The 25,391-nt window shown below is 44.4% G+C and overlaps 1 protein-coding gene across 1 annotated transcript in view; it reads right to left on the bottom strand.

The window, feature by feature from the left end:
* KIF5C (kinesin family member 5C) overlaps nucleotides 1-25,391 on the bottom strand; it is a 183,463-nt gene that overhangs the window by 42,501 nt on the left and 115,571 nt on the right. Inside the window, exons 12-16 of the mRNA XM_017342839.3 lie at nucleotides 22,489-22,664; nucleotides 18,004-18,072; nucleotides 15,897-16,103; nucleotides 12,693-12,839; nucleotides 2,196-2,384 (exon numbers count right to left, since the gene is read on the bottom strand). Coding sequence (XP_017198328.1) covers nucleotides 2,196-2,384; nucleotides 12,693-12,839; nucleotides 15,897-16,103; nucleotides 18,004-18,072; nucleotides 22,489-22,664 — 788 coding nt within the window. The remainder of the gene's footprint in view (nucleotides 1-2,195; nucleotides 2,385-12,692; nucleotides 12,840-15,896; nucleotides 16,104-18,003; nucleotides 18,073-22,488; nucleotides 22,665-25,391) is intronic.

Genomic DNA, 25,391 nt, shown 5'->3' on the forward strand with positions numbered 1-25,391 from the left:
ACAGATGGCAGTTGACAGAGTCCCATGAGTGCACCAAGGGAGCAGATGGACTAGGACATGGAGCCAGTATGTCCAGCTGGAGAGAGGAGACACAGGGTAGTAGGCTCCAGGGCCTCTATGTGTACCACTGCCTTGCCCCTAAATGTTAAGGGAATGACCCCCCAACACTCATGCTGTTGGTGTCACGGATGATCTACAAATCAGACTTGAGATGCACCATCCCCTGATGTTTGTCATTTTTTCTCAATTTTTATATTACAAAAATGTCTTTATATAAATGGTCATATATATACTTATAAAGATTAAATCTTATAAAGCAAATCTAGAAAAAAGTGGTGTAAGTTTCACTTGTAAATCACTCCAACTTATGAACTATGTCCCTCGTCTATTCCTGGAGTCATCTACAGAGATGAATATTTTACAGGTTGTAAAGCATATACAACTTTAAGTTGGCATTTTCACTTTCATTTAACTTTATGATTGTGTTTTCCAAAAGACTAGGTCTCACAGATTTTTTTAAGAGCTGCATAATGTTCTTCCATGTAACTTTATGTTACTAGTTCATCAATAGATACTTGGGCAATTTAACTTCTTGTGTCAATATCTTAGGTAGGAAATGATAATACCATACAAAATGAAAACTTTTCACTTTATTACCTGTAAAAACAGAATAAATGAAATTACTGGACCAAAGTGTACTTACATTCTGATCATTTTTTTCAATTTCTGAATTACTTTCAAAAAGGACTGGCCAACAGTATGTATCAATTTCTCTATCACATGCTAGAAATGAATAATCTTTTCCATACATTTCTGCTTGTTGTTACTTATAAGATAGAATCTCGCAGATCCATTTTAGACATGGAGGTTGGAGCTGTTTCCGTGATTACATATTAATATTCTTAAAAGCATACCAGCACAAAGCATGCTTTTGTCTGTCAGTATTGTTTCATGCACCAACCCTGTTGGTGTCTGTTTCCCCTAAATGACCTAGGCTGTTTTAACAACTGACATAAAGCAGTCACAACACTCAGATGGACCACACACAGAAACCCCAAACCTAATTACCATGCTCAGATATTAATGTGAGCCCAGAAGCTAGGTTGCTGTTTTCTGAAACAACCTACTAAAATGAAAATTACCACTACAATGGGAAGTAGAGCAGCATTACTCAGGGTGCAAATGAAATGTGCCTTTGGGATTGAAAACATTGGCTATGGGTTCATACACACTTTGGTTTGAGTTTCAGCTCTACCATGCACTGGTTATATGTGTGTGAGTCAATACATACATGTAATCTGCTTCAGTTTCCATAGCTGAAATCCTGCTTACCAGAATTTTTTAAGTTCAAGCAAGAAAAAGCATGTAAAAATATTTATTGGGGTCAGCACTGTGGCATAGTGGGTAAAGCTGCAGCCTGCAGTGCCAGCATCCCATAGGGCACCAATTCAAGTCCCAGCTGCCCCACTTCTGATCCAGCTCTCTGCTATGCCCTGGGCAAACAGTAGAAGATGGCCCAAGTCCTTGGGCCCCCACACCTGAGTGGGAGGTCTGGAAGAAGCTCCTGGCTCCTGGCTTCGGATCGGCCCAGCTCCAGCCATTGCGGCCATCTGGGGAGTGAACCAACAGGTAGAAGACTCTCTCTCTCTCTTTCTCTCTCTCTCTCTCTCTTTTCCCTCTGCCTCTGCCTCTCTGTAACTCTGCCTTTCAAATAAATTAATTTAAAAAAACTTATCATGGTACATGACACACAGTAAAAACTCAATAAAATGCTACCTACTGCTAAGCTTAATAGCAATAGGAGTGCTTTCATTTTTCTTATACCACATTAGACCTGTGGCAGAGATTTAAAAAATGAAAGAATGCTCCTTAATTGATAGGAATGTCAAAGATTCTGCCTAATCTTGAACATTCATAATCTATCTGCATCTTCTTATATACCCACCCCTCCATGCATCCCTCAAGATGTACCGATAAACCCTTTAAAGAGAAAAGCGACTCAAGGGAATCCATGTAGTTGACACCACAAAAATCAGCCTGAAGAATAAAGCTGAGCTGTCCTTGCAAGGGAAGCCATGCTTCCACAAAGCAAGAGACACCAACTTCCCTTGCTGGCCCCTCAGTAGCAGTGAGGGCGTGCAGGGACCAGATCTGGAGAGGCCCGCCCATGAAACGAGCAGGAAAGGGTGGCTCACCTGGGAGATGAGCAGCTGGCAGGCTGCCAGTTCCCGTTCACTGGCGTTCATCTTCCTGTTGGAGTCCATCTGGGCGCTCTCGAGCTGTTTGCTGCGGTTCACCAGGGACTTGACCTCAGACTTCATCTTGCTGATGTACAGGCGGGCCATGGTAAACTCCTCCTCAATGACTCCATTCACATCTGCCAACTGAGCACAGAAGGGAACGCGCTTAAATATTTCCAGAGGCTCATGGACCTCGTGAAACCTGACCAGGGAGCCTCAGGGTGTCCTGGATTTCTGGCTAAGCATGCCTTATCATGGGGCAAGCTGAAGATAATCTCTGAAAACCCTAAACCTCACAGAGGACTTTAAATTGAAAATCTCTACTAAATGCAATCCTCAGTTAACCAGGTCTTTTATTACAATTGATTTTTAGGATATAAGAGAGGGCATCAGAGGGAAAAAACATTGATGATTTTTAAAAGGAACTAAATCTGAAGTGGTATTCCATTCATTGTCTAACACCTTATATCTCTTTAACAGCAGTGAGGCCCAATATTCAAAGATAACCCTTAGTCCCTACAAAAACTCAACTAAATTTTCAGTTATGCTTTCTATATACTGCCTAATCATGCAGAGAAGTAGCTTAATGCCTTGAGTATACCTCTATATGAGCAAGATTGAAATAAGAAAGACTTTCTACAAAGTCCTCAATTAAAAGGAAAATATAAAGACTAAGAGCATATTTCTCATCATCAAAAGCCCCTCTAAGGTTCCCTGCATGATTTCTCGTTATCATCAATCTATTTTTCTTTGCCTTTTCAAACTGCCCTTCCAAGCAGACAGTGATGTAGATCATTATTTAAAATCATGTGAGAACAGCCTAAATCCACCTTTAGAAGACAAGATTGTGACAGCTAACATTTCTGCATGATCTATATTTGGTTTCCAAGTTTCAGAATTCTACTGTAAATAAAAATCGAGGCAAAATATTTGGAATAAAAACCCATCTACTTAGCCACAAACAGTCTTGAAGGGAACTGATCAAAGGAGCAAGTAATTGTATGTGTGTGTATTGTTTAACCACCAGAGGGCAGCCTAGCACCTCCAGAGAAAACTGTGTGGTCCAGAATCCAACCCAAGACCACAGACCACAAGCTTCAGTGGGTTCTGAGAGTAATTCAACTATGGTTTTTTGTTTGTTTGTTTGTTTGTTTTTAAAGATATATTTATTTATTTGAAAGGCAGAGTTACTTAAGGACAGAAGCAGGGAGAAAGAGAGAGTGTAGGACCCCAAAAGCGGTGTCCTCTTGTGACGACCCCAGAAACACAGACTCCAGACCAGACGATGCAATAGAGCAGGAGGTAATTTTTATTTCATTTGCGCAAATGGGCCCCCTGCTGCTGCAAGCAGCAAGCAAGCGAGAGGAGCCCCGAGCAGCTATCTCACACAGCTTTTAAGGGGCAAAACCACAAAATTAACATACCATAGGGTGGCGTAAGTTTATTGGGTAACTACAATGGGAGGAGGTTGTCGAGGAGGAGGAGAAACGGGGGCTACGTGCCCTACGTGTCTTAGCTTGGATATGGGGAGGGGGTCCTTGAAGAGCAGAAAGGGGTGGCTACGTGCCCTACGTGTCTCGCGGTTTCTTTGTTAAGCTTGAACAAGCACAGGGGAGGGGGCTTAGGTGCATACCAGGATGTTCTGTCGCCCTTATCTCTGGGTAGTAGCCCTTATCTCTGGGTAGTAGCCCTTATCTCTGGCTAGTAGCTATCTGCTTTCTCTGTGAACTTAGTTTACTCCCCATTTCCCAGGACTGTTTTATTAAGGCCATTTTTTTTTTATGGCGGCTCTTGGCTCCTTTCATTCCCCCATTTTCTCTTTGAACTAATTTTAATCCTAAAATTGTGTGCCATTAATGAGGGGTTTCAATACGGTCACTGGTGGCCAGGGCTTGATACTGTTGCACGAGGACTAATGCCAATGATCAGCAAGCCAGGCCTTAGCATGTGGGCCCATGGCCAGCCATGGGTCCCCACATCTCCTCCTTTTTTTTATTAAATTGAGAATGGCCTCTGTCTTAGGTTGCCCTCAGTCATCTCTGTCCTTACCCGTCATCGGTAACTCTGGCAGCTTGGCCTAGAGCCCTGTCTTAGGTTGGTACAGGATGCTGAGCGTCTTACCCGTCTTTGAGTACCATTCCAGCCCAACATTAGGTGAGAGATGAAACATACAGCCAAATATCAATTATTTTGATTACAAAGGAGGCTTGGTACGAAGTTTTAAATGATGAATCTCAGTCCATTCATACTATAGGGAAGTCAGCATAAAATGCAGAACACACGGAAGACATCCCATACAAAGTGGGAAAAGCAGTAGCAGTCCGGCCAACATTAATAACCAATGAATCCATTGAAACCCTTCAAATGAATAGTGGGTTAGTAATAAACATATGTTGCATTTTACTCTTAAGTTCATCAATAACAGACTCTATATATGGCACATTGTTAGTAATGTTAAAATAACATCCCCCAGGTACAGATTTACAACTTATATGATTTTTTTTTTTTTTAACAGCAAGTAATTGTTAGCTGCATGGCTTAAAAGCACTCCTGAGTGAACTTGATCCAATTCTTTGGCTATATTGGATAGCACAGTAGCAGTAAGATTGATTGCTTTGGTCACCAAACATGTAAGCCTTCATAGTCCACGATTATTTCCGAAAGCCAGTCCAGGAACACTTACTACTGATGCAGCCATGGCAAGGGCAGTGTCCTCTCCTATTAGGATGATTGTTATAGTAGTCTTCAGGTAAAGCACACCACTGACGTACTCTATCCGCTGCTGTAAATACAGATGTTAGCATCAGGGCCACACGGCCCAGGGAGCAATTGCAGAAGTTATCAGAGGCTAATGATGTAAAGGCATGTTGGTTACATGGAAAAACCCATCCCTTAGGAGCTCTTGTCCCATACCAGTACTGGATCAGGTCCATTCCATTGATTGGTGATAGGATCCCTTCATTTCACCACTGCTCTTTTTACAGCTGTTTTTAAGCAGTTAGAATTTAACAGAGACATCAAGAGAACATAATAGATTACTTTAACTCATTGCTTTAACAGAGGATCAGATTTTGATTTTATGTCAAAGAAAATAACCAAAGATTTCTTCTTCCCATAACATTTTGCGACTTTCTCACACCTTCTGTAACTTGCTCAAACCTTTCTCTTCTCCCCCCCCCCTTTTTTTTATTCCAGTATGAACCAGCCATTAAGATAAACAATTTTTACAAATCATATCCTTTTAAAAGTATCTCTTTCTTTTAACTTTCCTTATCAAGAACATGCTTTTATGTTTGTGACCTTTTACATCAAAATGATGGTATCTGGGACTGTAGCAGTCAATGGGAGAGTAACTTTGTTTAATTCCCTGTAATCCACAGTCATTTTTCAGGTTTCATCTGATTCCTTAACATGCCAAATTAGATAATTCCTTTTAGTGATTATGGGAATCATCACTCCAGCACTAAGATAATTTTTTTACTGTTTTAGATATTTCCTCATATCCACCTGGAATTCTGTATTGTTTACACTGAATAACCTTAGTTGGCCCTGGCAGCAGTACAGGAGCTTGATATAATTTTTTTTTCTACCACTATCTAGCAGTTTGACTCCAAAGGGCAGCATTTTCTTTTTCCCAATTTACATTTATCCTGTACTTATTTTTTTTAATTGCTTACACATGCATCAGTATGCAGATAACAAAATCCATTTTCACCTCCCCAAAGCCTATAGTTCATCCCCCTTTTCCACCGGCACTGATAGCAAAACCTCAATAACTTGTAGAGGCTGTGCACTCTGTAACTTGCCATCCCAATTCTCATTCGATTCTGAGCAGAGAGCCCATTCCTTCACCAAAGAGGCGAACTGAAGGTCTTTCCAGCCAGGAACATCACAGGTTACACATGCAACTTCAGTTTTTCTTTTAAAGAAAGGCATTGCTTTGCATACTTGCGGATCCTGCCAACTATGCCAATTTGTGACAGTAAATTACTTTTCAGCTGTCTGCTGTGCACAGACTTAGTTACTTTTAGTTTAATCCACAAGAAATACACTGCAAGCCTTGTAGTGCACACTAAAATTATTTACAGGAAAGATGGTAAAGGAGCATAGATTAACAGAATGTTGCAATAAACATGGCTCCATTGCTTTAATGATACTATAGCAAGATGGTCCACTGATCCCTGTAGGGAGGGCCTGAGGCTGGCCCCGCTTCCAGTTTCCTGAACTCTGTTTTTTAATGAATTACCTTCTTTATCAGTTTTGGAGTGACATTTATTGTCCCAATGCCTTCCCCTTTAGCACTGGAAGCAAATCCCAGGAAGAGCCTTATTTTGATTTTTGACTTTTGGACAATTTTTGTACATGTCCCTACTGCCCACATTTATAGCACCCTCATTTATCAGGCATAGCCCTCCTTGATGATTTTTGTAATGACATACCAAGCAGAGCGTCAGGTCCTGAATGTCCTGTTATTAATCCATTTTGTTAATTTCTCATTAAAGGGACTGTCACAGAACACCTCAATCACAGTAGCCAATTGATCATGTAATCATTACGGGCACATTTAATGTTCAGCTTGACTACGTGTTCCCCCAGGATGAAACAGCAGCAACAGAGGCTTGCTCCGGCTCCCCCTTAAAGCCCCCAAGGACAAGGGTGGCTCATTGCCAAGATGTTAGGCAAGCAGTGCGTCCCATCTCGGGTCTTGGCCAGAGAGCCGAGACATGAAGCATGCCCACCTATTTATCAGAAAACATTCCTTTATCCTCCTCCCCGGGAACTGGCCAGGCTCCCAAGGAGCAGGAGAAGGTCATTCAGCAGCAAAGTTTCTTGGTTACCAGAGCCAAATCTAGGTACAAGCCTCTCCATTCCAAAAATTTGTCCTTACATTTGGCCCTAGAGTTGCATTGAGAAGTAGACATAATTAACACATCATAAGAATACAATACACATTTTTCATACAAGTATACATCTAGCAATCAAACACAACAATAAAAACAGATGGGGGAGACAGTGAGAGATAAAGGACAACAAAAACAGCGACACACAGAACACAAATCACAAGCCACACGGCAACAGACCGAGACAAAACCGAAACTATCAGAAGGGAGCGGCCATCTGGCCAGGCTCTCCCCTGGAAGAAGGGAAATTCCCTCTTTCCCTCCTTCCCAGACCACCACTGGAGCGTCCTCCAGGGTTGAACCAGGGGTCTCAGGACACGTCTGTCTCCCCCACTGGTCCAGTCAATACTGAGCCTGTACAGGCGCCCCAGGACGGATTCCACGTCGCCCTGGCAGACAAAGACAAACAGTACAAACCGCCCCAGGACGGATTCCACGTCGCCCTGGCAGACAAAGACAAACAGTACAAACCACAATTACAATAACACACAAGTAAGCAAACTTACCTCCGTCAGGCCGATGGAGTGTGGGAGTCTGGGGTCCCCCAAATCCCGGACGAGCCCCCAAATGTAGGACCCCAAAAGCGGTGTCCTCTTGTGACGACCCCAGAAACACAGACTCCAGACCAGACGATGCAATAGAGCAGGAGGTAATTTTTATTTCATTTGCGCAAATGGGCCCCCTGCTGCTGCAAGCAGCAAGCAAGCGAGAGGAGCCCCGAGCAGCTATCTCACACAGCTTTTAAGGGGCAAAACCACAAAATTAACATACCATAGGGTGGCGTAAGTTTATTGGGTAACTACAATGGGAGGAGGTTGTCGAGGAGGAGGAGAAACGGGGGCTACGTGCCCTACGTGTCTTAGCTTGGATATGGGGAGGGGGTCCTTGAAGAGCAGAAAGGGGTGGCTACGTGCCCTACGTGTCTCGCGGTTTCTTTGTTAAGCTTGAACAAGCACAGGGGAGGGGGCTTAGGTGCATACCAGGATGTTCTGTCGCCCTTATCTCTGGGTAGTAGCCCTTATCTCTGGGTAGTAGCCCTTATCTCTGGCTAGTAGCTATCTGCTTTCTCTGTGAACTTAGTTTACTCCCCATTTCCCAGGACTGTTTTATTAAGGCCATTTTTTTTTTATGGCGGCTCTTGGCTCCTTTCAAGAGAAAGCAAGAAAGAGAGAGTCTTCCATCCACTGGTTCACTCCCCAGATGGCCGCAACAGCCAAAGCTGGGCCAATCCAAAGCCAGGAGCCAGGAGCTTCTTCTGGGTCTCCCACATGGGTGCAGGGGCTCAAGGATTTGGGCCATCTTCCACTGCTTTCCCAGGCCATAGCAGAGAGCTGGATTGAAAGTGGAGAAGCCAGGACTTGAACCTGTACCTATGTGGGATGCCGGCACTGCAGGCAGCAGATTTACCTGCTATGCAATAGCACCAGCACCCCAATATGCTTTTTGACATTCTTCAGTACACTTTAACTGCTCACTGTGTCTTACTGCAGTCATTAACCCCTCATATAACTATTCTTTTCAGTGAACATTAAAGAACTGAAGCCTAGAACAGCCCTGAAAATGTACAATACCAAGGAGAGCAGACATGTACCACATGTCTGAGACTGTACCCTGGCACAGCCCTCCCTTAAGGATTCAACAATCGGATTTGCTAAGTGACTCCACTGGCAATCAACCCAATGCAGGACGTGAACAGCAAGAAGAGCTACAGGGATTGACTTCTGACTCTACTTTAACGATGGTTCTGGCTAAACCAGCTACAGTTCCAACTGCCTAAGCTTTGCCTACCTACGCCACTCCTCTTTCATCACATTCCTTTCAGAATCCAACAGCATGGCCATCTTGGAGCAGGGCAGGTAGCCTGCAAGAGTCAAGTTCAGTTCTGCTCTCCTGCCCCTCTTGTGGCCCAGTGTGGAACAAGGATGAGAAACACCCTGCTGAGCCCGACCAGGTGCAGGCCATATATTGCCCAGCTTCTTTAGAAAGACAGGGATGTCCACCTTTACCACATGGAATCCACAGCCTACACTGGCTGCTAGTGCAGAAATGTTTCTTCTCCTGCAGGACAAACAGGGCATGTGGTCTTCTGGGCCCAGGGCTCATGAGGTCAGGAGGAGTGAAAATGCAGACGTCACCATGGGCTTTCTGCCAAGTGCGAGCTGGGCATTTCTTCCCCCAGGCCAGCCCTTAACTTGTCCTGGTAGGTCTAAAAGATTTTCAGTCTGTACCGGATGGGAAACAAAAACAATCCCCTAAACAAATGCTTTGTAACTGTGGAGGTTTCATACCACTGCAGAGTTCATCCACTTGGTGGTCTTGGGTGCAAGAGTTTCCAATAACTCTTGCACACTCATTTCAAAAAGAATGACCTGCACTCTGCCAATGTTTGAACTAGGGAGAGACAGGTCCTTCTGCCTTCTGGCTGTTCAGTTCTGATGTATTCAGGAGCTGAGGACCCAGAGAGAAAGATTCCAAAAGCCACTCTTCCCCCTCCCCAGGAGTCCTGCCAGCAGGAAGCAAGTCAGAACTGAACTGTACTTTAGGACCAAAACACAAGATCACTGAAGTCGATTTCCTTATTGTACTCATTTTCCTATGTCAACAGAATTCTATCAATAAAACAGCCACAACCAATAACAAAAGCACCTGTACCCATAATACTAAATCCAAGAAACAGATGTAGAAGCCATGCAATTTCTGAGCTGACAGCCTTTGAGATTATCTGGGCTCCTTCTCATTTCACAAATTAAGATGAAGCCTGGAGAAATCTAGTGACTTACCCTGAGACACACAACTCCTCCATTAGCTCTCATTGCCCTAGCAATTAAATCTCAATTATAAGGAGAAAAAAAAAAAAAAAACAGAATGATTAAGAATATGGTGACCTATAAGTGAGTGTTATTAATGAAATTAAATAAAGCTTCCAATGTCTAGAATCCAAAAATAATCTCAAAAGCATCCAATTGAGTATTTAAAAATAATCTCAATCATGCTTTAGATTCCCAAAGGTAAGGACGCTTTTTTTTTCATGCAAAGCACCCAGACACTCCTTGATTTCATTTGCATTTTCATCAGCCCTATTTTAGAACTTAGCATAAAAATACCTCCCTTTATAGTTATCAGCAGCAAGCGCCAACTTCCCATAAATCAACTCCACCTTCATATTGAGAGGGCCATTTAATCAACCCAGCCTCAGAATTTTATTGCTCAACGCCAACGTATGGTTCCACAAATTAAATCCTCAAATATAAAACCACTAAACAGAAGCCCAATAGGGTTAACCCTATCATACCTGAGAATTCCATACTGTAATTAGATTCATTCACAAGGATCTATGAAATACTCCATTACAGCAGAAGATCCAGGAAAGAATGATGATTGCATGAGACCATATATTCCAAGCCTGGACCTTTCTGGACCTTCCCAGAAAGGCTATAAATGGAAACCTAATCTTGGAAGCCTTGCCAAGTATTCAACAACCTGGACTCACAACCTGAGTGTTGCCACCAAGCTAAAGGATGCAGAATTCAGCCTTTTAGAGGCAAAACAGCAGGGCCGCCCTGCTGTGGTGTAGAGGGTAAAGCTACCGCCTGCGGTGCTAGCATCTGATATGGGCACCAGTTGAGTCCTGGTTCCTCCACTTGGGATCCAGCTCCCTGATAATGTGCTTGGTAAAGCAGTGGAATATGGCTCAAGTGCTTGGGCCCCTGCACCCATGTGGAAGACCTGGAAGAAGCTCCTGGCTCCTGGCTTCAGCCTGGGCCAGCTCCAGCCATTATGGCCATTTGAGGAGTAATCCAGCAGATGGAGGACCTCTCTCTCTCTGTCTCTCCCTCTCTCTATAATTCTGCCTTTCAAATAAATAAATAAATCAAGGAAGTTAGGAAGGGAAAGAAAGAGAGAAAGAAAGAGAAAGAAAGAAAGAGAGAGAAAGAAAGAGAAAGAAAAAGAGAGAGAGAAAGAAAGAGAAAGAAAGAGAGAGAGAAAGAAAAAGAAAGAGAGAGAGAGAGAGAAAGAGAGAGAGAAAGACACCTGCTGTTTAAAAATAAATAAATGCAAAACAGCTCAATTCAAAAAATTTTATGTTAGGGAACTGAGAGATGGAAATTAAGCAAGGTAACACCTTTCCCTGGCTGGGAGTACTAGACACAAGGTAATGTACTATTGCAAAGCGATGGTAATGAAAAACCAACCAATCAAACGTGGACATAAAACAGGATATGGTGATAAAACAGACCAGAGAGACCAGAGCAGCCCCGCGCACTTTCGGGGGCTGAATCCAACAGCATGGCCATCTTGGAGTGGGGCAGGTGCCCTGCAAGAGGCAAGTGCAGTCTGTCTCCTGGCTCTGCTCGGGACTCCCAGTGTGCTCGTTTCATGAGCGGGCACACAGATCAGAGTTTCTCAAATATGTTCGGCTCATGTTATGTAAATTATGACTCCCCAGAGCTCTTGTTAAAAATGTTTCTTTCCTGTCTTACTGGTCAATAGCAACAACTCCATATTATGACAAATTATCAAATCTCTTGACCAATAACACTGTTATTCACTCTTTCCCCTGTATTCCTAGCTTCGAGACAACTTCATATCACCCGGATTCTCGCCACCTCTCTCATTTCCTTGAGGTCGACAGCACCTGGGTGCACAACCCCAGGGGGCTTGTCGTGACTGGCTTAAGCCACCTCCAGTACTCCTAGCCCCTTCCCTTTCCCAGCTCCCCTTGTGGTTTGAGGTGCTCATGTGACCCAGTTCCAGCCAGTGCAGGACACAGGGCTTCAGGGATGTGGCTCACCCCTGCATGAAAACAGCAGGACTTGGATGAGGCTGAGTGAGGACATGAAGACTGGCACTCTGGCAGTTGTTTCGCTACCATGTGACAAAATCCCAAGAATACAGAAAGGAAACAAGCAAAGCATAGCAGAAAGGACATACAGAAAAAGCTTGGGTTGGCACTGCAGAGCCAGTGCACTAAACCGGATTTGCTCAGATAAAAACCACAACAACCCCCTGGCGAATCACTAAAATGCAGAGTCTACTCCGTAGGTGGGAGGGAGACTCTGTGGTTCCAATGAGCTGCTGGGCAACACCGAGCACACCCTGATAGCGAGATTTAGACTTCTCACGCTGTGAACATGTAAATGTGGTTTCCCTTCCTAGGCCATCGTTCGGATCCTGTTACTTTCTGCTGAAAGCTTTTCTAAGTCCATCCTGACTGATTAGAGAATTTTCACTCCATTGAGTTCTTACAGGAAAGAAGAGCCCATTTCTGAGACTAGTTACCCAATTCCAAACACTGGTGACACTCACAAGTGAATGTGAGGAATAAACCAATTTACATATGCAAACCAACAAGGATATGAAGATGGTCCCTAGATTTGAAAGGTAATTATTTTTCCTTCCTCCTCAACCCAATAATAGTTGCTGTAGCTATTTGATCGGTTAGTTTGCAGTGATTCAAGTATGACCCAGCATGCTGAGCACTGGACACCAGGAAGACTCAGCAGGACGTTCTGCTGAGAGCACGGAAGCGGGGCAAGGAAGGCTGGCTCACCGTTTTCACATCGTTGGTGCCAATGATCCCACCAATCTCCCCCAGGTCCTTCAGCAGCAGATTCAGGATCTCGGTGGCCCTCTTTTTCTGGTGGTTGCTAAGCTCTTGGAGCTGGCTCAGCTCTCTCTGCGTAGTTGTTAATGTAGTCTGGAAAAATAAATTTCGACAACAAATTAAAAGGGTTCCCCATCGATTTCTCACACACAGCATGACATAGAACAATTGCATCATGGGACAGGCATTCGGTGCAGTTGTTAAGAGGCCACTTGGGACACCCATATCTCATATTGGAGTGCCTGGGTTCGAGTACCAGTTCTACTCCCGATTCCAGCTTCCTGCGAATGTGCGCCCTGGGAGGCGACAGGTGACAGCTCAAGTACTTAGGTCCCTGTCACACATGTGGGAGACCTGGACTGAATTTCTAGCTCTTGGGCTTTAGCTTGGCCCAGCCCGGCTGCCATGGGTAACTGCAGAGTGACTCAGTGGAGGGAAGTTCTCGCTCTCTGTCTCAGACTCTGTCCCTCTCTCTGTTTCTCTGCCTCTCAATTAAATAAATAAAAGAATAACAGTATCATATAGGATGCAGTTCTTTTATCATCTCTCATTATTGCAACATGAGAGTCCTTTTCTGACAATGGTACAGCACAATCTCTGACATGAAGTGGGGCATCCTACTCTCAAGTTATATATCGTGTTATATTATTATATGTCCTCATATCATATAATATGTCTAGGACTATGAAATAAGTTTATTAAAGGTGAGCCAGAGACAGAGTCTACAGGTTTATAACATCTAATCCCATCTTCCTAACACACACGCTCTGCTTCATGCACCCTGTTTAAGTTCAGACTCTAAACACACCTGCCGGTGTCCTCCCCACCTCCACTCCCAACAAACCTCCTCCGTGGGCCCCTTCCAAACCCCCACCTAACTTCTAACAGGAGATGGATCTGGACTACATGGCCCAGAGGAACAACAATGCATTTAGAAAACAACTTTAAAAGTCTTCCAATCCAGGGTCGGCACTGTGGCACAGCAGATTAAGTCACTACCTGCAATGCTGGCATCTCTTATGGGCATGGGGACATGCCCCAGCTGACCCACTGCTGACCCAACTCCCTGCTAATGCACTGAGGAAAGCAGCAGAAGGTGGCCCAAGTTCTTGGGCCCCGTCACTCACGTGGGAGACCCAGATGAAGCTCCTGGCTCTGGCTTCAGCCTGACCCAGCCTTGGCCATTGTGACCATTTGGGGAGTGAACCAGCAGATACAAAATCTTTCTCTCTCTCTCTCTCTGCCTTTCAGATAAATAAATCAACCTTTTTTTAAAAAGTCTTCTAATCCTCACAGTGAAGCTGAATTAAACACAATTCATCTTTTTTTCAAAATTAGATAAGTTCAATAATAGATGGTTTCTTAATACATTGTAGAAGTTCTATTTTCTTGCCAAACTCAACAAATTTATCTCTTTCCCATCCTTCATGTATGTTACCCAAAAGTAAATATTCTTAACTGACTCTCAATGATTCAACAGAATTATCACCTTTTGGGTCTTGGTATTAACCAACAAAGAAATAGGTCCCCTACTCCTAAAGCTCCAGACATTATACGATCCTGCTAAATGCTGCTAAATTACTAGAATATATTTTAATAATCTGACTAAAAGTAGTACTTTAAGAGCGGGCATTTGAGACAATGGTTAAAATGACACTTGGGACACCACGTCCCTTTTCAAAGTCCCTGGCTTACAATCTTGGTTTAGCTTCCAATCCAGCTTCCTGCTTACGCACACCATGGAAGACCACAGGTGATGGTTCAAAATCTTGGGTCCCTGCCACCCACGTGGGAGACCCAGATTGAGTTCCAGGCTCCCACAGCCTGGCCCAGCCCCAGCAGCTGTGGGGAATGAACCAATGAATGGAAGATCTCTTTCTCCCCCTCTGTCTCTCTGCCTGTCAAATAAAAATGTTAAAAACAGTACACTAAACCTTATGGAAAAGGTCTCATTGTTTTGAAAAATAGTAATAGCAAGGACTAGTTAAAAGGACTCTGGAGAAAACACTGAGCAGAGAAAATCTAATTCTCCTCCTGTCCTAAGCAACTTCCGGCTGGGTTTGTTTTGTCTTGTTTCGTCTGGCACTGCCAACTGCTTACTTCATCATGTTTTCAGCATCCCCAGAAGCAGCAGTTCCTGTCTTGGGAAGCCAGTATAGAGAAGGCGTCCACCACGCAGCTGAGTGTATGGAGTGAGGAGCCTTTCCCACCAGCCCCACAGTCGGCAGATCAGCGCTTTCCTGCACCATGTGCTGCTCCTCCTTGTCCAAGGAGGACTGGATGTTTTCCACAGAACAGGCTGGGCACAATCCCACGGTACCAGGCCATCGGGCAGAGGTGCCGAGGGCAGCAGATTACAGCCGTTCAGTTCTCCACCAACCCATTTTCCAAGCAGGAAAGGACACAGCCCAGCGCCAGTTCCCTGGCCAAATGCTTCCTGGCCCTGCTGCCACGAGCTCCTGGTACAGAACCTGCAGCACCTTTTGCTGGGACACTCTAAAAATAAGGACATGTGCAGACGGAAGCACTGGCTTCCACAGGACAAACCAGGACAGCTGGGTCCCAGGCTTCTGACAGCAGCAGCCAGGACAGGAAGCTGAGGGCGGGCATGCACTTCATCCGGGAAGAAGGATAAAGACAGAAGAGGGCGTGCACACCTTCCAGAGCGTCCCCATTCCAGCGGGACACGTTGAGATTCACGGACTGATACAGCAGCACACGCCGGTGCCTGTCACTAGTCCTCACAACATGCAAGGAACACCTTGTTCCTGCCGTTTTACAGATAAGGGAATGTATGCTCAGGCCTAACTCTCTTGACTAAGGCCTAAGAGTTGTAAAGTGAAGTTTTTAACTAGGATTTTTCTGGCTTCAAATCTGCTCTCTCTTCACTATTTCCACAAAGCCTTCCTGCTAACATTATAAATACCCTGGGTGTAAAAGTGGTGAATTGCAGCTCCAGAAGGAGTGGACGAAAGTCACTTCCACCAGGCATTTCAATTGTTGGAAGACTTCAGAGGACACATCTGCGTGTAACATCCAACAACCATTCCACCAACTGCCTTTCTATACAGTGTCCATCAACGAGCATCAGCGAAAAGTCCAGGAACAGCAGGCGAGGAAGTCCCACCCCCTAAACACAAATGCTCCAACCGTTTTCTGGGCCAGCTCGTCCGTCAGCTGCTCATTGGCCCTGGTCTTGTCCTCCACTTCCTGGGACTTCTGGTCGTAGTTGACCGCCAGCTCCTCCAGGGCCTGCAGCACCTCCTTCACCTCGTCTTTGGCCGCCTCGTTTTCAATCTGCAGACGCGTCAGCTCCTCCTGTATCTTCTCATAGTCTCTTCTTGTGGAAGCTAAAAGCTGGGGAAACAAGATGGCATGCAACTGGTGGGTCTCGTGTTCAAATGTCTGTCAGGTGCTCTATCCAAAATAAAGTCATTATTAAACCAGACGCAAGAAAACAAGCTGGAAAAGCTCAGGTTGACAGGAAACCCCACTGTGTGGTCCAGATGCTAAATGAAAACACAGCATGCGAATATTGCAGAAATCTGTTTCTTTTTTCTAAAGTTGGACAGACTCAATTCAAAGAATGAGTTATACCTCAAAAATGACTGCACTTTTTAGCTGGCTGGCTACTCCACATATCAAACAAAGGACAGAGAAATCATTCAGAGGACAATAACAATACTTAGCTTTTAAAAAATACCGTCACGATTACATAGTGCAAACAGACTGACTTCAGAGACAACCAAAGGGCAGTCAGTCACTCTTTCTTAACATTCATCAGGAATGTGTTGAAGGATATGCCCCCAAACACTACCTAAAATGCATGCCTGAATCTGTAGAAGTGAAATTGACACTTTGAGAAGCAATAACTTTGAACAGCCCTTGTCTCGACTGTTGATGAACAGTTTTTTTTTATGCTACTTATTCAACTCTTTATTTAACATAGAGTTAATCATATGTGTATAAAATTCATTGAAAATAGATCTTAATAAAAAAATAAGAGTGGGAATAGGAGAAGGAGGAGGAAGAGGGGTGGGAGAGTGGGTGGGAAGGCGGGTACAGTGGGAAGAATCAGCATGCTCCTAAAGTTGTAATTATGAAATGTATGAAGCTTGTGTTCCTTAAATAAAAGGTTTCTGGGGGAAAAAAAACCTCAACTAAAATAAAATGAATGCCTGGGCTTTTGGATGCATTCATTACCTTGGTTCCAATAGTATTTTCTGGCTTTCCTAAAATGAACAGATATCACATTGATAGCATAGATAAAGAAAAACAGTGCAAGAGCTTTTCCTCTAACAAAAAGGAAAAGTTTATCTCAGGCAGCTGTACCAATACTGGGGATGCAAGGAAAAAGAGTGGGAGGTAGAGAGCCAGAAACACTAAGCAGACGGAAGACCTCAATTATGGTTAAGACAGAAACCAATTAGGTGAGTACAGTTCATCTGATTACAAACGCACAGATTAACTTCCCCATGGAGGAAAGGGCTGGGGCACAGGGTAAAATCATTGTCCTGGAAAGATGAAGAGGAGCAGAGAGGAAGAGGACGGAAGGGGCACCTGAGACAGCTGTATCTGTGCAGGGCTGGGGACACGACCCAAGCCACTGGTTGTATCACTGTACCATGTGATCCAACCCCATAGCGTTTTAACAAAGAAGCAGAAAATCCCTGTTTGTGAAACATTTGGCAAAGCACAGGCAATAAAGACATTTACTGGAGAATAGAGAACTGTTGAGGAGAAGACGGAGGCAATGTGCCTCCTTTTTAGTGTCTCCAATCTATGCTCAGACTATGCTCAGGGCCCCTTTCCTCCTTGCTTTCCCCTCCTCTATCTTCCATTTCTGGTTTTGTTTTCTTTCCCTAGGGACAGCAGGAGAGCATGGTCTGCATCACAGACCTGAGCCAGCTCATTTGCAAAGCTGAAATGGACCCACACAGCAGGGCCCCGCAGTGCCGTGCCGGGACTGAGGGACCTAGACAGGTGGCTGCTCTCCCAGGACTCAGCCTAACAACCAGCCTCTCACTTGAAAAACCCCTAGAGCTCTACAGAGTCAGACACATAATTTCTCAATTCTATGAAAATCCATTCGTAATCGGCATTCATAGACTCAAGGAAACCTACCAAGGAATTTTCACATGATTCAGTGCTTTTTGAAAAAAAAGAGTCTTTGCAAATTCAATGTCTGGAACAAATATCAACAGCAAAGAATAACAAAGGAATTGGTTTAAAAAAAAAAAATGATGGCGTCCTTTACCTCGTCCTGATCCAACATCTGCTGCTTTAGCTTCTCAGCCAGCTGGCTCTGCTGGTTGATTTCATCATCCTGAAACGAAACATCGTGTTAAATCTGGGTGTTAGCTGTGGCCTCTCAGATGTCCTGGTCTCCAGACTGGCATCACGCTCCAGGATGCAGGCGTTGCTTGCTAATACGGCAGAGAGCGTCGCAAGGCACTCCACAGATGGGAGGCTGGTCTGGGACACTGTTCGCTAACGTGCCTCTTCACCCACCTTCCTCAGCAGGTGCAGCATCTGGACATCTGAGAATCACAACAATCTGCATGGTCAGCCCGATTCCTGCTCATCCAGAAATAAGGCCTCTTAGGTTTGGGGACTGGAAAGAGACTTTGGTGCTACCCCTCCCATTTCAAAGTGGTTAACAATGAATTCCTGATTCCAATTAAAAAGGATATTTTCATTTTGTGACTGTGTGTGCTCTGTCCCAAATCTTATCAGACATCAGTGACCAGGAAAGCTATCAAGCAGTAGGTAGCAAAGACCAGTATTACCACTTCAAGCCTTCCACTTGGACTAGGAAAACATTTACTAGAGAATTAATCTCTTGCACTAGAAGATCTCTTAATGGGAAGTTAATTTTCTGACCAGACTTTTTAAAACCTCTGGGCAGCCAGGAGGAGGGGCTGGCTTAGGGATCCTGCTTAGTGTTTCAGCTGTCACAGGAGCGGGAAAGGCAAAGCCGCGCCTCGCGCACATTTTCTGCCACTAGATGTCGCTGCCACAAAAGCAAGGGTGGCCGCTGCCTCTCCTTAGACAGTGGCCACCCCCAGGGCAGGAGAAGCAGCAGGCATCAAGGCCTAAAGACTGAGTTTCTCAGTCTTCATTGCAATCTTCATGATTTCAAGAGAGATTTTAAGCACAGCCTATAAAGACAGACAACCTGGCTTCACATTTGCCTCTCCCTTGGAAAGGGGAGAAAAACCCATTTGATGACACTTCTGGGATCTAAATCCCAAGCAGAGTAAGATTCAGTTCTGAGTGACTGGGTACCCAGTGCATCTGGTCCTGGCTAGGTGTTTTTATCAGCAGCCCATTAAACACAAACAAACATCAGCGAAACCGAACAGTCCCTGCCTTCCCCAAGAGTGAGTTACAAGGGTTAACCCCTGGGCACAGGTTGCAGGACCTCAGTTTTCCATGGGTTCTTCCCCAGCCTATTTGGTGGTGTTTGCACACAGGTAAGGCAGGTTACAGGTGAGGCAGGTTAACTGGGTGTCACACCCAAGTGCTTGCCATGAAGCGAGAAAAGCCTAAAATCAATAGGACCAGATCTCTATGTCCTTTTCATTTGTGTAGATATCAGCCTTACTTCTCTGCTCAAAGATTCTGTTTCCACTGAACTTTCTGTCACCAGTGTTCCTTTCATGGTTTGAAAAAAAAAAAAAAAAAAAAAAAACTCACAGCTTCCTTCCCCAAATCAGATTTCTGGTATGAGAATTGGGGAAATCACACCAGCATGAAACCTCCGAAAAGTGGTACTTCAACAACTAGGAGACTACTTAGCATGCCAGCCACCAGGAACAATTTTGTGTTTATGCTCCTCGGCACATAAATATTAAACAACTTAACATAAAAGACTCAAAGCATTTAACTCCAGGGAGCCACCGTCTCTCCCCTGGGAGGAATGAACTACTGCTACAAGTGATGGAAATAACAGGAGAAGAGAACCGGGGGAATGAAATTGCTGTTCCTACACTGTGCTCATTTCAAGGCCTGAAGACACTGGCTTCCTCGTCAACAGGTGACAAGCTGGGATGCAGGGGCTTGCAAGGCACCAAGGAAAAGCAGGGGCTGGCCCCACACGGGAAGCAAAGCACAGGAAGTGCACAGGACACCAACCACTGGAGCAGAGACACTGTCCAAACTACACTGGCCCTTTACTAAGCACCTTCTGCAGGGCAGGGCCTCACCCCAGGTCTCAGCGTTATCAAGTCACAGGTCTGGTTCCATGCTGCATGCTTCCCCATCGCGTGGCTCTGCCTTTAGGGACCACCTGTCTTTCCATCCCAGCAGAGGTGGCAGAGAGAGATGGAGGTCAGCTGAAAGGAAACTATCGTATTCCTCCCACCACACCCTAAAGAGACTCGTTGGAGTTGACCAGTTGCTCATTTAGAGAGCTGAGGCAAAAACAGTTTGAGCACAGACCTGGGAGTCAAAAGATACACAACTTCTTCGGCATAGCGGCCATTTGGGGGGTGAGCCAATGGAAAAAGGAAGACCTTTCTCTCTGTCTCTCTCTCACTGTCTAACTCTGCCTGTAAAAAAAAAAAAAAAAAAAAAAGCCTTTAAAAAAAAGATACATAATTTCTTTCCAACTCTGCCACCCATGGGCAAGGTCAACTTGGATAAGTCACAAAATCACTCTGGGCCAATGTCAGCCAGACCCAGACACTTTGGGCTCTACCACTCAATAACCTATGCAGATCTCTCACCCCAACTCATGCATCCTCAAACTCTCAAACCACTCTATCATCAGAACACGCAAATACTTTCCAGAACCTGAGAGGAAGACAAATAAGAATGCCAGCAGGTAAGACACAACCAGGCAGTCCGTGGGCAGGGTTTCCAAGGAAAAACACTGGCTCTGGTGCCTTCTAAGACGGGGGCTTGGGAGCTCAGTTCTCTCCACATCTCTCAGCATCACCCTGTGAGGGACCACGAATCCTAACCTCAAACTATGTTGTGCTTCGTGGGATTCTGAGGTGTATGGTATAGGAAAATGATATAACAGAAAGTGTCTCGGGCTGACCAGCCAGGCCTCCAGCTTCCAACACCTCAGAGGTGGGGTTTTCACCTCTCTGAGCTTGGTCTTCATTGCCACATTTTAGGAACTGGATTCACGATCATGGCACGCTTCTATGTGCAGAGATGGAGCAAAGAATCAGGTTCTCAGGCACGTTTGGGATTCTCTGTGGATTACTAAATTGCACATAGTCTAACCTTTACTATTTAAAAAATACTAGTTCTTTGGAGAAATTAAGCAATTGCATACACTGTTCATTTACCACTGATCTTTTTTTCTTAGTTTGTTTCAGGTTTATGTAAAACACCCAGGTAGATACGGAAGGGAAGATTTTATTAAATGCATTTCAGAAAAGTAGGTGACTCAGTTTGACCCTGCGGTTATAATGCAAACTCCCAGAATCACAAATAGAAACAGCTGGTAAAGGTGATAACAGATTCCAAGCTTCACCAAAAAGAGAGAAGCCAGCAAGATAAATGGCGGCGTTAACATAACAAAGCTGTTTCATTCATGCCAGAGGTGCTCCCAAGCACTCTGAGCTGAACCACAGCAGAAGAGATTAGATCAGACTAAAAATATCAGCAACCTTGATGAAATGCACTGAAAGGATTTAGAATATTCCAAGGGCAACATGCAGAGATCCAGTGCAACATCAATTTCATTTCCTCTGCCTCTGGGATTCCTAACCCAAACTTCAGTGGGGATGAATGGCACCATGTTCTCCAAGGCCTTTTTTCCTCTATTCCAACTTGTGCATTTACGTGACGACTTGAGTCCCAAAGGTTAGTCATAATATTGGACATCATGCATTAGCACTACTTCACTTGAGAGTCTGCCCCTGAATCTGGAGCTTCATGGATAAAGGGAAGCCATCAGACCGTCTACTGTGACCCAATGTTTGGGCCTCACAGCTACATGATTAAATTACAGGTGTTCCCTGACTTAGGAGAGGACCGGGCTGAAGAGTCTGGCTTCACGATGATGCACATGCTCTATGTTCAGTAGAAACCATGCCTTGAATTCTGATCTTTTCCTGACCCAATGACATGCAGTGCAACGCCCACTCGTGATGCTGGGCCATGGCGGCCAGCTCAGCCCCCAGTCAGCCACGTGACCATGAGGGGCCACAACTGATGACACTCTACAGTGTGCTGTTTGCTAAGCTGAGACATTCAGTAGGTGACAAAATGCATTTCCACCTCACAATATGTTCAACATACAATGAGCGTATCTGTACTTAACGCCACTGTAAATCAAGGAGCTTCTATATACACTTGAATTGCGGGAGTCACCCCCTGCCCCAACTAGGGCTACTCTTGGAATTGTTCTGAGGTAAAGCATAAGCCCAGAGAAGCAGTGAAGGGAGACTTAGAGAGGTCCCACACACTCACACACCCCTCCTCTCATGCAGCAATCAACTAAGTCCAATTTCAACAAGACTCCAAACAAGACCTGCCTGTCTCTCTAGGCCAACCCCCTACTCTTCCAATCAAATTTTCACATTAATTTTCCATTCCGTACCAATCAAGCTCCCTGAGTCTGCACAATCAACAGCTAAGGCAGGCATTAGGAAAGCAGAAGCAGAGATGGGTCTGCAGTCCTCCATCCACTTCACAGGGCTTGATGCTGTCTGGACCCATCCATCATCAGACTTTGTACCACAGTAAGAACTAGTTCTCACACCAATCTCTGGCTACAGACCTTATCATCCAGTTGTCGGTAGAGACTGGAGATCTCCTCATCGTACTTCTCCTTCTCTTCTGTAGAGATGCCAGCAACAACAGGAGTGATATTGTCTATGATGGGGGTGTTATCACACGGCTCCAGGTTCTTCTGGTCCTTAGCGCTGATCTGTTCATCCTCAGGCACAGCTTCTCCTGCAAAACACAGCCGAGGGGAGCCTGGGGATTAAAAAGGAATTAAGTGTGCAACACACACACACACCCCAAAGAGTTCTAAAATCATCACTCCCACTGCAAAGCACAGAGGACACAGTAAGCTCTGTTGTCTAGAGTTATAGCTGTGTTTTTTCATTTGATGAGTAAGCATGCAATTAGCTGACCACAGGAAGCGGAATCATTGGAGGAAGAAGATAAAACTCTCCCCCCCTTGTGATGCATCATGGGCCACACAAGACCTTCACTAACCCAACTCGGAGTAATCCTCAAGTTGTGTGCACACTCCTGGCTTTCATGGGGGAATACACTGGGGTATTATTAGAATCACCTTCTCTCCAGTGTTTGATTCAAACTGATCTCTGAGGCATCCTAATTACCAATTAGTTATGTTACTGTTTCCTTATTAGAAAGTCAAGTCAAAGAACACATTGACCATTGTAGAAAACAACACTGCAGAGTCCCAATCCTCTAAGCCTGAGGGTCTCTGAATCTGAGAAAGGAAGTCAGGGTAGGACTGGACTCAGGGGCTCTGACTGACACTGCACAAACACACATTGCACTACCACTCTCTCCCCCTAGGAAGTCGGAATTAATTGGCTCTGCTGGGGAGTTCAAATAGAATAATTTCCTGTGATGTCAGGTAGTTCCTGGGAAAAGGAACAGCAGCTGAGTTAGAATATTGTGCAGACATGTGACATACCAGTACTCAGTCCGCACAGTAACATTTGCTAGGGCTTCAAAAGGAAGCACTGTCAAAGTCAATAATGAAAATTAAGGAACCAGGGGGCAATCCTCAAGCTGACCAATGGCTATCCCAGCCAGAAAACCACCTTGCAAGAACAGAGCACATAAAAAGGAGTCTACAAAAAACACAGGGCTCAAAAATTGCATCTCTCAGATATCTTCTTGGAAAGCAAGCTAAAAACCAAACACACTTCTCCATCACAATGTTTACCATCACCTTCACACTCCTTTCGCTAGACACTGAGTGCCTGCAATGCTCCAAGCCTCATACCAGTTCTCAGCCTGTCAAATGCATTTTGTGAACACTTCCCAGGAATACTATCCTGAGCCAGAGGGAATTTTTCAAAAAAACAATAGAAGAATTGAAATCCTGATCTGTGACTCCATTAACAACATATATATATCATGCCTCAAGGAACCCTCTGAACACTGTACACATTTACATCAATATAAACAAAACGCTTTGTGATGGCTCAGCTTCCCTGCTTACAATTCCATTACTTTGCTTGAGAATCACAAAATAGTATGGTGGGCCTCTGTGTCAAGTAAAATTAACACTCAGTGGTTTCACTTTCGCATCACAGTTCTTGTTTGAAGTAGCAACTTAAAGCAAAACTTAGAATAAACTGTTCCTTTGTGGAATACAAAACTGGGCAGACATTTTTCCTCTTCCAACCAGACCGTACTCTACCTAAGCCTTTTTTCTAAAATTATTGACCTGAAACAAAACCAGAATTTCAGAGTAGCTCTTGAACTGAACCTGAACCAAATCAATATTTCATTCAGTTCCAATTCCTGGCTTAAAGCATCCATTAACAACTTTAGTGTGCAGACTGGATATCATCCAATTAAAGGATCTATATTCTCTACAGCCTGCTAAATCCATGGGCTAGGAAAGTAGTGCCGTGTTCCTTTTTTTTTTTTTTTTTTTTTTTTTTTTTTTTTTTTTTTTTGGTCCTCAAAACAGTTAAGAGAATGAGAGAGAGAGGAAAGAGATTTTCTAACCACACAAATAATTCAGGACACACTCTCAACATAAACAACTCAAGCAATACAGACCATCCCTTGAAACTTGAATGTGTTCCTTCCCCTTTCCCTCCTAATTCTGTTCTTTCCTGAGATAAACTCACTGATGCTTTGGTAAACGTCCTCCCTCCTTTGGGACTGTGACTGTATCTCCGACTTTTCCCTTCTAGCTTCTGCGGTTTGGGAACAGGGTAGTTTATTACAGCATGATTCATGGAAAAATGGAATGAAAAGATTAAGTTTACAATGGTGCCCAAAAAATGGAAATCCATGCAGAGTTTATCCGTAATACACATATTTTTCATACAATTTTTGAAGATCCCCCCTTGTACATGAATTTCAAAATATTTTTGCACAAAAATAAAATCAGGGCTTTAAAAAAAATTTTATTTATGTTATATATGTGAAAAGCAGCGATACAGAGAGACAGGCAGATCTCCCACCTGTTGGTTCACTCCCAAAATGCCCGCAACAGCCAGGGCTGGGCAAGGCCTGGAACTCAATCCAGGCCTCCTGTATGAGTGGCAGAAACCCATGTATTCGGCTGGAAGCAGGAATGGAGCCAGTACTCGAACCCAGGCATTCATTCTGATGTGCAAAGCAGATGTCCCAAATGGTGTCATAATCACTAGGCCAAACACCCAACTTTAAACTTATCTTTTAATTCCATTTTTCCATGAACTTTATGAAATACCCTCATAAGATGAAGGTGAAATTCTTAATTTACCAGATGGAATATGCTCACCTTATCCATAGGCCCCAATTAAAGAGGTAAGATACAAAGTAAAATCCAGAAGAGACAGATTCCCTGGGTTCTTTGGTTCCAAACGGCCAGAGAGACCAGGAGACCACAAGACTGGGGCAAGCAAAAAGGGTTGCAAAGCCTGCGTTTTCATTTGCCCGTGTGGGAGGGGTCAGAGACAAGCCCCTACAACC

Source organism: Oryctolagus cuniculus, chromosome 3 (assembly GCF_964237555.1).
Source record: "Oryctolagus cuniculus chromosome 3, mOryCun1.1, whole genome shotgun sequence".
NCBI lineage: Eukaryota > Metazoa > Chordata > Mammalia > Lagomorpha > Leporidae > Oryctolagus > Oryctolagus cuniculus.